Consider the following 13,312-nt stretch of genomic DNA (forward strand, 5'->3'; position numbering starts at 1 on the left):
CTTTATAGTTTTCAATTAGTAACATAAATAAATATTTAACAATAATTAGAATAAAATGAGTAAAAGAAATCGTACATCTTTTATGAAATAGTTTTAATTGATAGAGACTCGTGAGTCAGAATAAGTCGTACCTCTTTCGAGAATCAAGCTTCAGTTGGCAGAGACTCGTGTTGATAACGTGTTATAAATAAACTATAAACTATAGAATAATAAATGGAGAAGGAAAGAGAGAGATCTCAAAAGTATTATTACTTTTTCTGTAAATGTTCAAGTACAAATGACTAGACAAAACTTCTATTTATAGTAGAGTTTTATCAACTATACTAAGAAAACTTAAAAGGTAAGTTTTCTTAGTCACGTTAACAAAATCTTGATTTTCGTGACAAGCTTCCAATATTTAATTAAGTCTTTTTTGATAAGTATCGCGAGTTTTTCTTAATAAGTATTTCGAGTGTTCCTTAGTAAGATCGCGAGTCTTTCTTAGTAAGATTTGACAATCATTATTATAACAGTTTTCACAATTGTTACATATTTTTCATGACATGGCATAGTTATATTGAATATAATTTTTGTCTTCACATTTAAATGTATGATCAATTGATGATCAATTGATGTGGATGCTCTTCTAAGTCTTCCATTTTTAAGTGGAACTTTGATTTGCTATATTATGAATCTGAGTACTTCTTCTCCTTGAACAAATTTTATCATTTATTTCTGAAGTTTATAGATTTTATTTTTAATCTTTTCAACTTGTTGAGATACTTCATCTAAGCTTGATTCGATTATCTTAAAAGTTTCCAAGTATGCAACTCGAGCATCAATTTATGATGTTCAGCTCGCTAAGTTCTTTCTTATAATGACCTTGTTATTTTATTCTATTTGTAATATCTTAGTTTTGAGATTAGCTGCAATTTCATAATTAACATTAGATATTTTTTCAGTCAAAATTTCAGAAATGACCTTTTCATATTAACATTTTCCAACATTGAAAAATATACAACAACATCAATACATCAATATGGAACTAAGTGAAAAAAGTAAGGCAAAAACTCCCATGTATCACTCTTGGCACAAGTAGCACTACTCCTAACTCCGGTTGGCGCAAGTAATCAATTTTTTCAAGGCAAGTGGCTTATTTGTAACACCTTAGGCTCAAGTAACTCACTCTAGTGACGTTGGAGGCGCAAATGATATTGGTTTGTTATGAAATTAAGCATGGAAACCTCCATAGACGCAAGTAAAGGTTTATTTGCATACATGACAACTTGTGCAACTTGTGCAAGGTGTAATTGGTTTTACTTGGCTAATATTGAGTCATGTAATTATTTCACACTCTCCAAGTTACGAGCTTATATAATCAAATATATGCAGATTGGATATGTATCTATCCAATATTGAAAAGTACGAAACTCTTACAAAATATTCTGAGCACACAAAAAGTTTGATTTGACAAGTAGAGGTCATGTTCAATTGTTTATTTACCATTAAAGACTTACACATCTAGATACACTCATCATTTATAATTAATTTTTTTGATTGTATTGTTAATCATTTAATAAAAGATATAAGTTTTTAGAGTTATAGATAAAAACCATTATTTTGATAACTTATAATTGTAATGACTCTATTTTTTTGTAACTTTGAATAATTATTCAAAGGTATAAACAACCCTTTGCGGTTTAATATTTTAATATAAAAATTATTTCATGAAATCTCATGTGTTTGTTCATTTCGTTTTAAAATTTCAATTTCGGTGCATTAATAGTTTTAAAATGAAGAACATATATTCACCGTTATATATATCTTTTGAACCTAACATGTATTGTCACTATTTTAAAAATACATGCTCTATCCAATTAACCCTTTAAAAATATTTGAACGATTCGAGTTCTAAAATTCGATTAATCTTTATAAAATTTTAAAAAAATAAATTTTGTACACTAAAAATTTAGTAAATATTGTTGAAATATTAATATATATACTGATTATTCCTGAAATTGGTATCCAAACTAATATAGTTAATTAATTTGACTTTTCATTATAATTATACTCCCTAATTTTAAAAATAAGCTGAAGCATTATTTTACCATCAAAACATTTAATTTCTTACCATTTAAAATCTCAGGAGCAATGCTCAGATTTTTTGTTTCCGGTTTTAGCGACGGATTAGTATTGGGATTTTTTTCTTTTAAAAAAAACTAGTTGGTAAGCCGTGCTTGGCACGGGTCCGAAATTAAAAATAATAGTATCACATTATTATTTACATAAAAATGAAACTCATAATCAGTGTAAAATACAGATCTAAATATAATATAGAAAATGCTGTTAAAATATGTAGTTAAAAAATCGAAGTTAAGTGTAACTCTAAAATTTCAGCCGCATAGTTGTAGTTGTGACTTGTGCATGCACTAATTATTTACTTATATAAATTTGAGATGTTAACTTACTAATACAACTTATATCACGTAAAACCAAAATTTGGTAATTTGGTATTTTGATACTTTTAACACCAAATTATACATGGTTTCGCTTATTAATAAAATCGATAAAATTAATTTAAAAATTAAAAGTAAATAGATGTTATTAAACTAAATTTAATATTACTTAATATAATCTAAATACAACCCATAAATTTGTTATTGTTAAAATATATTTTTTAATTTGAAGTAAATAAACGTTGTGATGGACAATAACAAATACAATCGTTAAAATAATAATTTTCAGTTTAAAAGTTAATTAATGTTACTAAAGTCATTTGCTATTACTTAATTATTTTCAAAATAATACTACAAAAAATAAAGTTTTTAGAGAATATAAGTCAATTCTGGTTAATTGTTTATTTTGTAGTTAGTAGTTTTTCAAAATAAAAGTAAATATATGTTATTTTACTTAATTTAACGTAACTTAATAAATTTTTAATATGATTTATAAATAAATAAAATTTACAGATAATATAAGTCAATTCGTGTTAGTAATTTACTTAGTCTAGTTGTAGTTTTTCTGAAATTAAAAAATAAATATAAGTTATTTTACTTAATTTAACGTAACTTAATAAATTTTTAATATAATTTACAAATTGTTTAAAAAATATTTTTATTTTATAATTAAATAGCCGATTGGATGAACACTAACTAAAAATAAAATAAAATTTAAAAATAATAGAAGTCGATTTGCGTTAAAAACAAAGTTGATTGAAAATAGAATGTGTTCTAAAAATCGGTCTAGGCGCCGCCTAGGCGCTAGGCGGTTGTAAAACGCCCCGACTCGGACCTAGGCGGTGATTTAGACGTTTTTTTTCAAAAAATTGGGTCAAAATTAGTATTAGGCGGGCTAGGCGGTCAAAAATCGGTCTTAGGCGGTCTAGGCGGAAAATAATTAAAAAAATATTTTTTTACGTTTTTATAATTTTAAATAATTAATTTCATAATTTTACACTATCATATCAATTTATAATATAAAGTATTGGTAAGAAATAACAAGTAATCTAATATATTTATTTTCTCACTTAAAATATAAAAATAACATATTATAATTAATTTAAAAGTGTGAATTAAAATATAGTTAATATTGTAAACTCAATAATTAGTACATAACGCATGTCAAATGTGTAAATATTATTTAATACCATTCTAATTTCTTTTTTCATACAAATATTTGACATGTTGATCATTATATAATTATAAAAATTAAAAATAATATTTATATTCTTCCGATTAGTCGGTCCGATTAATCTCCGACTTGCCGATTAATCTCTCGAAGATATACTCACCGTCCTGGAACGCCTAGCAATTTCTGGAACACTATTTAAATCAGGTAATTTGGTACTTTTGTATTTTGATACTTTTAGTACTAAATTATATATACTTTCGCTTATTATTAATAAATTGGATAGATAGATAGATAGATTACTATCACCGAATACCTCGGCCAAACAGGCCAAAGCCCAGTTAAGAAGAAAGGCTAAAACGTGCAACTGTGGGCCGAAATGTAGGGTTTTAAACAACCACAGTTGGTATATAAATACACAGTAAACTGAAATCTAGGGTTTTTGAAGAGGGGAGTATTAAGAAAGAAAGGAGGCATTTTATCCCCAGCTCAGCCGTGTCTCATCGAAAATGGTGAAGTTTCTGAAGCCAAACAAGGCCGTAATCGTCCTCAACGGACGATTCGCGGGGCGGAAAGCCGTGATAATCCGTGCCTTCGACGAAGGCACTCGTGACCGGCCTTACGGGCACTGCCTCGTCGCCGGAATCTCAAAGTACCCGAAGAAGGTTATCCGAAAGGACTCTGCTAAAAAGACGGCCAAAAAGTCGCGTGTGAAAGCTTTCATCAAGACTGTCAATTACAACCACATAATGCCCACTCGCTACACTCTTGATGTTGATTTGAAAGATGTTGTTACGCCTGATTGTTTGCACTCACGTGATAAGAAGGTTACTGCTGCTAAAGAGGCTAAGGCCAGGCTCGAGGAGCGCTTTAAGACCGGAAAGAATCGCTGGTTTTTCACCAAGCTTAGGTTCTGAGTTTCGAGGTTTCCTTTTTTTTTAAAAAAAAATTTAATTGGAATGAAATGTTGTTTTCGACCGCTTTCTCCAGGATTTTCAGTTAGTATTTGCGTATTTTGTCGGATTCTAAGTATGTTATACATTTTTAATGGTTTATGATATTGTCTTTGGATTATTTGTGATTTGTTTTTCGTAGTGGTTGTAAATTGTTATGTTCAGTGATAGAAATGTTTGCTCGTATTTGCTGATGCTGGTTTTTGTTATTTTGCAAAGAGGTTAGGTATTGTTCTTCCAAGTAGAATGTGTTAGTTATCTTATCCGATGAATGATTAGTATTTATAATGCCATAAATGCTTTGTTATTGCCCTGTTTGTAAGTAACATCTACATCATGTTGTTTGCGCAAGTTTTTAGCAAGTCATTGTCCTTTTTTTAATAATTCGATATGTTGTCTGTGTTTGCTGTTATTTAATCCAAGGTGATACACACTTGATTTCATATTGTACCTTTTGGATCACTGCTACTTTTATTAGTTGATCTGCTGTTCTAGAAGAATCAAGTATCGTGCTCTAAGATTTTTCCTTCTACCTGGTTCAGATTTTGTCCTGATTTAGTTGCTGAAGAAGCTGTCTTGAGTTAGTGTAGATAGACAGCTGAAATGAATCTGTTTAGAGTCTGACCCTGTTTTTTCATGATATTTTCTGCAAATACCTATATCACCTACATACAATTATTTAATTTGATGAGGTAGTTCCTTAGTATGTTGTGTGTTTTTGCCACTTACCTGAGTGCATCTCAAACTTAAGTACCTAATCATTCCCATGGGCCATGAGTAGATTCGAGTACTTCAAATTTTTTGTATCACGGTCATGGAAGTGGGGATCGTTATTTTTTATTTTCAATGTGGATTTAAACTCTATTTGGTTGGGATGAGTTCTGTAAAGACTTTTTTTATTATAATTTTTGAGTTTAATTTCCGCAAATAGGGATATGAGTTCTGCTATTATTTTCAGTCATTTGCCTTGCTCCCTACTGTTTCATAATTATGGTTTTACTCTCTGATTACTAGACATTGTTTCCCTACAGAGTTTTATGCGGTCAGTTATTAGATCCTCTTGGGGTAGTAGGCTAGTAACTTAATAGCAAATTGTTTTGCCTTTAAATTGTTTGACGATTGTTTTACTTGTTATCCTGCCTCAAATAGAATCACCCAAGATTTGTTAATATTATACTATTATTAATGACAATTTGTCATCTATCCCTACTTGGAGTTATGAAAAGCTGAATATACCTTTTGAGATGCCTAAATGTGGAAAATGATCTCCAACTATTATATGGTTCTTCTAGTTGGTTTGCTTTCTGTAGCTTATATATGGTCCGGGGATTTGAGAAACTGTATACATGATACCTTTGCATTATTATATAGATACATTTATCTATCTTGAGGAGGTAATTTCTCAATAAAATGTAGTGTAATTTTGTCAATTGATAGCTTTGTACTTTCTAGAGTCCCATAAAGTAAAAATTTATCAATGCTCATGAGTTAATTCAAGTAACTTTTTATTCACTTAGCCATGCAATGGTGTAAACTCACCAGGATCTCAATTCCAGAACCCAGACTAAACTGTACTTGCTGCTACTTTGTACGATTTAGTAGTAAATGTGTGATTTATAAGTTTATAACTAAGCTAATAGTGGAGGCTTAAGCATCACAATGAGAACAGAGTAACTAGCAACTACTCAGTTGCAATAACTACAATTAGCCAAAAGAGCCCATTTTAATTTGAACTGTAAGGCCAATGTTAAAATTCTTAGCAGAATTGTGTCTTATCTGGGTGCCAAAATTCTTAGAATATTTAGTCATCGCCTTTGGATTCTAACTCCTGAAGAAATGATATACATAATGGGTTTGAATGGTATTTTATTTAGGAAGTATTTTTTAATGAAAATATGTTTGTAGCAGAGTAGATATGCAGTATAAATATGATTACGAGTCATAGGAGCTGAAAAACGAATCCGGTCTGCCAAGATGCTTAAAACACACATAAGAAACCTAATTTTCAACTCAAATGATACAGCAATGGGCTGAGGCTTCCTTAGTGCCATTCATATCAGCTGGGTTATGTAGTGATGCAGACCAGGGTAGAGATATTGATTATGCTAACCAAAAATAATATACAACCAAAATGTTCCGATCTTCTTTGCATAATATACAAACAGGGAAGTGAAAATGAATGTGATAGACAAGAAATTTATTCAACCAAAATTGACATCTGATTCCAAATTTCACCCCTTAATTTGTGTATTTGCGGTTACAGTAGGAGATTGAGCAGAAGTTGCCTCTCTATCTTTTTCTTGTGTCGTTATATTTTACTGTTACTCCATCCTTTAATTCATTTACAATGGTTCCAACGTTTTGCAAACAAGATTTACCGAGGAGCGATTTAGGTCAAGTGAATTTCTGCTGGTGTGAAGGTATCTGTACACATTCTTTAAATTAAGGCATGTAAAGACCAGGGAGCGATGATTTTTTTGGAAATGTACGTTATGGTGGTCATGTTAACAATCCATATATATAGTTGCAGAACTTGTTCATATAACATATCTTTGATTATTCGAAATTCATCCACCACTGGAAACCTTATTATAGTTGATCCTCGTACACAGATAATGTTTGGCTAATCTTATTTTTGAGAGATAAGACGTACTCTTTTTCTGGAGACGGTGACTCTAAACCTCGGCAACAACGCAGGAGATTAAAATGAAAACATTACCTCCTCTTTTGATCTGGCCTCAGCTATTGCTAACTTTTTTAGAACTTCTTTAGTGTATGTTTTGTAACACGTTTCTCAGTCATCTCATTGTATTTCAATTTTCAAAGTAGAATCACTTGACTTTTTTCTCTTTTATGTAGTGATTGAGCACTTTGGAATTTTGATCTCCACGAGAACAAGAGCATCAACTCCCGCGTCACCCTTTTATATGTTCCATTATGGAGATTCGTGTCGTCCCACTAGTAATATCTGTAATGTGCAGCACTTGATCTTGATGAGAACAAGAGCATCAACTCCCGTATCACTTTTTTATGTTTCATTATGAAGGTTCATATCGTCATATTAGTAATATCTGTACTGTAAGCTTAATTTGTTGGGGTATTTATGTAATACCTTGAAATTTGATCTCCATGATAACAAGAGCATCAACTCCCTGCCTTACTCTTTTATGTGCTATCTAAAGGTTTGTATCGTCCTATTAGTAATATCTTGCCCGGTCAATGTAGTCTAAACTTTAAAATCAAGTAATAGTATTTGGATTAGCAATTATGTAATGTATAATGAGAACCAAATTTTCTCACTTGAATTTCCATTTTGTTATCATTCCCTGTACACTCCATTTCCATCCCTGATTCTCGTACCCATGATGTATCCACACACCACAGACCTCCTTCAGCGGAGGGGGCGCTGGGGGAGCGCGTGGTGAGCCACTGCACAGGCCCCCAAAAATACAAAAATTGAAGACTTTATATATATGTGTGCGTGAAATTACAATAAAGGCTAGATGGACTTGCTTATATGGCAAGCAAAAAGTGGGTTTTTGGATTAAGTAGATGTTATATGTGTTGTATATAACTTTGTTTAAAATTATTTGAGAAGAACTTTTCTTAATTTTTGCGAAGAGCCTCTCTTTTTTACTGTCAAAATATATTTTTTGTTTATGTTATCAGAGAAAATTGATTGTAACACCCCAGAGTAATCGTGCTTGAATAACTGAATTACCCTTCGTTTTCAGATAATTATGTGGCTGCTGTAGCTGCTGAACAGAGGTTCAACTAGTTGAATAAAGCTGGTGATATAGATAGAAAGTGCATCCTAAAGACACATTAAATATCACATTAATTGTATTTGGGCTTCTTGTCTAAGCCCAGTACAGACCAGGCTAGTCTAAACTCGTAGCAGACTCAAGACAACCCAAGTAGTCAAGGCTCACTAACAGAGGTCGTCAAGGTCCATGAACATGAGTTGTTCATGGGTTAGGCCCGATACGACTAAAAGAGCAGAGGCATGTGTCCAAAATGAACACACACTCTTACAAGGAAGGATATGGAATTCCTTACAAAAGTCATCATTACCATCTAAGTTGGAGACTTGGCCACCAAGTCTCCCAACACAAGTCTAATCCTAGACTCATCTCTATATAAATGGCTCTATCCCTCAACCTAGAACTATGTTTTTGGCTTGATTCTCAACAATAAAGAGATACATAGGCATCTTGCGAGGACAGATAATCCCAAACGTGAGAGCAGCCATTAAAGCTTGAAACTCATAAATCCTAGCATTAATTATTAACGCACCATAGTTTTTATTCCATAATATTTGGCGCCGTCTGTGGGAAGACTACAATAACCATGGTACTCACACGGAGCAGAAACAGTAGCGGAACAAATAATCATGTCTCATCGCGAACAATCGCATAAGTGGTAGAGATACCACCGCACTCAACCTATGCCTCCACCCAAGGGGGAACCCCGATAGGGGCATCTAAGGCCCAACCTCAAGGGAAGAATCCCCCAATTCAACGTCTGTGGCTCCACAAGGGACGAATCCCCAATTTCATTAGTTATATGCAACAGTGAACCCCCAACCCGTTGGGTATGAGTACTCAACGATCATGACCCCTAACCCCCCTTACGGGATGCCTCTGTTGGATATATTTGAGATGTCATGTCTAATATGTTTCATGTTTAGTTTTCAGATCTTAACTAACAGGAATTATCAGTTTTTACTGGAATCAGGACTTACCGGAAGTCAGGATTTAAGGATATCAGGACTTAGATTATCAGAAGATAATATCAGAAGATGGATATCAGAACTTAAGTACTGGAGGACTAACAGTTAAGGAAGGAAGCTGATTTACAGGAAAGAAGATCGAGACAAATACAAGAAGAAGATATGCATGGAAAGAGTTAGAGGACTAGAAGAATTATATAAGATATCTGATTGATATATTTTAGGAGACATAATTATATTCCATATCAATTAGAAGTTATCTTGTAACTGTGTGTCTATATAAACACAGACATAGGTTTACTCTATAAGAGTTACGATCATCGAGAAGATCATACAATTGTAACCTAGCAGCTCTCATGATATTTGTTCATCACTGAGAGAGAACAGTTCCATTGTAACAGAGTTTATTATATTGAAAACATCTGTTTTCTATTACTTGTGCTTTAAATCGATTTGATTGTATTCTACACTGTATTCAACCCCCTTCTACAGTGTTGTGTGAACTAACAAGTGGTATCAGAGCCTATCTGTTAACACACATACAGAAAAGATCCAAAATAATCATGTCTGAAGAATCAGAAAATCCAACCAAGCCCACCAAAACTAAAGAAACTCCAAAGACTCAAACCACAGTCGATATAAGACTATCAGGGTTCCCATGCTGAGACCTTCTGAGTATCCCATATGGAAAGTGAAGATGGATATATTTCTAGAAGCTAAATATCCAGAATACCTTGACAGAATTTATGAAGGACCGTATAAGCCAACCAAGCTCCCTATTGTAGTTGCAGATCAGCCAGCAAAGACCATACCAAAGGAGAAAAGTGAATACACAGCTGAAGATATCTCATCTATTGCCAAGGATGCAAAGGTAAGGCATTTGCTGCATAGTGCCATTGATAATGTAATGTCAAATGAGGTAATTCAATGCAAGACTGCAAAAGAGATATGTGATGCTTTGGAGACAAGGTTTCAGGGAACTGATGCAATCAAGAACAACAGGAGGACTATACTCACTCAAGAGTATGAGCACTTTGAATCAAAAAGTGATGAGTCATTAACTGACTTATATGACAGATTTGTCAAACTCTTGAATGATCTGTCACTGGTGGACAAGGAATATGACATTGAAGATTCAAATCTAAAATTCCTTTTAGCTCTTCCTGAAAGTTGGGATTTGAAAGCTACTATTATAAGAGACAACTATACTCTTGATGAAACTACTCTTGATAAAATTTATGGAATGCTCAAGATTTATGAACTTGAGATGAATCAAAGAAGCAAGAGACATGGGAGAAAGTCAAGGACAGTTGCTCTTAATGCTGAGGAGGAATCCCTCAAAGTGGTTGTCTCAAAGAAAGGAAAAAGAAAGGCTCTCATCATAAAGTCTGATTCAGAATCATCAAGTTCTGATGATGATGATTCAGAAACTGAAAGTCTACCTGAAGTAGATGTTGATGAAGAGATGATGAAGTTGTGTGCTCTTATGGTGAAGGGTATCACAAAGATAGCCTACAGGAAATTCAGAAGGGAAAAGAAGTTTTCCTGGAAAGGTAGAAGTTCTGATAAGAAGGGTTCAGAAAATCTGAAGGCAAAGGAGGAAAGTCTGGCAGAGAGATTACTCAAATGTCAAATGCTACAACTGTGGTAAGAAATGCCACATATCTCCTGACTACAAGAAAGGAAAGAGTGACAAATGCAAAGCTCTTGTCACAAAGAAGAAAAGCTGGACATATACTTCAGATTCTGAAGATGAGGAGAACTATGCCTTGATGGCAAATGCTGATAGCAGTTATGTTGCTGCTGAGTTAAAGGTACCTCAAACAACTTATGCCTTTCATACTGATGATATTACTGAGTTGAGATTATATCTTAAAACCATATTTATTAGCTATAGAGATCAAACTTTAACATGTGAAAGATTAACTTCTGAAAATCTTACTTTTAAAAAGAGGAATGATTATTTAGAAAAAGAGTTAGTTATGTTCCATCAAACTCAGAAGGATAGAGATTATGCTTTCTATGTTAGAGGTGAAGTGCTAAAAATGAATAAATCTCTAAAAACTGAGTTAGAAAAGGAGAGAGAGATTATCAGGACTTGGACTAACTCTGACAGAACAACTCAGTTGATACTAAGTAGTGGGAACTGGAAAGAGGGCTTAGGTTATGGAGATGAGAAAAATGAAAAAGGAACTAAACAAGTTAAGCCAATTATTGTTAAACAGACTACTAAGCCAAAGGTAAATCCTGTTAAATTTGTAGCTAAAACTGTAAAGTCTGATTCTGAAAAGATGAAAGATATTGAGACAGAAGTGATAGCAGAGTCAACTTCTGACAAATTAGAACAGGATAAACCAACTTAAGTTAACATAGGCTTAATGACAAAGAAGCAGCTTAAACATAAGCTGAAAGAGATTACCAGTGTAAACAAGGTAAAGGTAGCTAGGAAAAATAGGAATGGAAAGGAAGGTGTGAATAAAAGCAACAATTATATGCCTATTCCTAATGCTCCTAGAAAGAAATGCTATAACTGTGGAAACTCTAACCATCTGACTTTTTTTTGTAGGAAGAGTAAGAATATAAACTCCTTACCTTCTAAGTCGGGAGTTAAGGGTCAGTCTGTTAGGTTTAAGCCACAAAATCTTGTTTTCATTATGGTAGTATATGGCATTCCATTTATACTTGTAAGGAATATCATAGTTTGTACTATGATTATTATCAGATAAAACCTTCTTTGAAGAAAGTTGCTTTAATTCCTTCTAGTGTAAAGTATGATGCAAAGTCTGATACTGTTAATACTGATAAGAAAAATGTTAGCATAAACTCTGATGTTAAATCCGCTGCAAATGTTAACAAACTTAAAAAGGCCAAAGGATCCAAGCAAGTCTGGGTCCTTAAAACTAACCATTAGTGGTCTTTGTGATTGCAGGGCAACAGGAAGAACATCCTAGTTCTCGACAGTGGATGTTCAGGACATATGACTGGAAATAAAGCCCTGCTATCAGATTTTATGGAGAAAGATGGCCCAGAAGCTTCTTATGGAGATGGAAACATTGGAAAAACTCTGGGATATGGCAAGATCAATCTTGAGAATGTCATCATTAAAATAGTAGCTCTTGTCTCAGGACTTAAACACAATCTGTTGAGTATAAGTCAAATCTGTGACAGAGGTTATCATGTGAATTTCTTTGAATAACACTGTAAAGCTATAAGTAATTCAAAAGGCAAAGTGGTTCTGAAAGGATACAGGCATGGTAACATTTATGAAGCCAGACTTTCAACAAGTACTGATGGTTCTGCAATCTGTCTGTTGAGTAGAGCATCAATTGAAGAAAGCTGGAATTGGCACAAGAAACTCTCTCATTTAAATTTCAACAATATAAATGAGCTTGTAAAGAAAGATCTTGTGAGAGGACTGCCAAAAATAGTATTTACTCCTGATGGCCTTTGTGATTCATGTCAGAAGGCAAAACAAAGAAAATCTTCTTTCAAGAGCAAAATCGAGTCATCAATTCTTGAGCCTTATCACCCACTGCATGTTGATCTATTTGGTCCAGTAAATGTCATGTCTATTGCAAAGAAGAAAAATGCTATGGTTATAGTGGATGAATACACAAGATACACTTGGGTGTATTTCTTGCATAAGAAGACTGAAACATCATCTACTCTAACTGATCATGCCAAACAACTGGATAAATTGATCAAAGATTCTGTTAAAATAATAAGGAGTGATAATGGCATTGAGTTCAAGAATTCAATCATGGAAGAGTTCTGCAAAGATCATGGAATCAAACAGGAATTTTCTGCACCTAGAACTTCACAGCAAAATGGAGTTGTAGAAAGAAAGAACATGACTCTCACTGAAACTGCATGAACAATGCTTGATGAAGCAAAGCTACCAACCTATTTTTGGGCTGAAGCTGTGCAGACTGCTTGTTTTACATAAAATGCTACACTTATAAACAAGCATGGAAAAACACCATATGAGATGGTGAAGAAAAAGAAGCCAAATCTGAAATAC

General features: G+C 33.2%; 1 protein-coding gene across 1 annotated transcript; it reads left to right on the top strand.

The window, feature by feature from the left end:
• The first annotated feature begins 4,032 nt into the window (after positions 1-4,032).
• Positions 4,033-4,680, top strand: LOC141698386 (large ribosomal subunit protein eL27-like). Its single transcript, XM_074503071.1, has one exon. It carries the CDS (start codon positions 4,116-4,118, stop codon positions 4,521-4,523), a length of 408 nt encoding a protein of 135 aa, XP_074359172.1. The 5' UTR covers positions 4,033-4,115; the 3' UTR covers positions 4,524-4,680.
• Positions 4,681-13,312: the final 8,632 nt, after the last annotated feature.

This window comes from Apium graveolens, chromosome 11, assembly GCF_009905375.1.
Source record: "Apium graveolens cultivar Ventura chromosome 11, ASM990537v1, whole genome shotgun sequence".
Lineage (NCBI taxonomy): Eukaryota > Viridiplantae > Streptophyta > Magnoliopsida > Apiales > Apiaceae > Apium > Apium graveolens.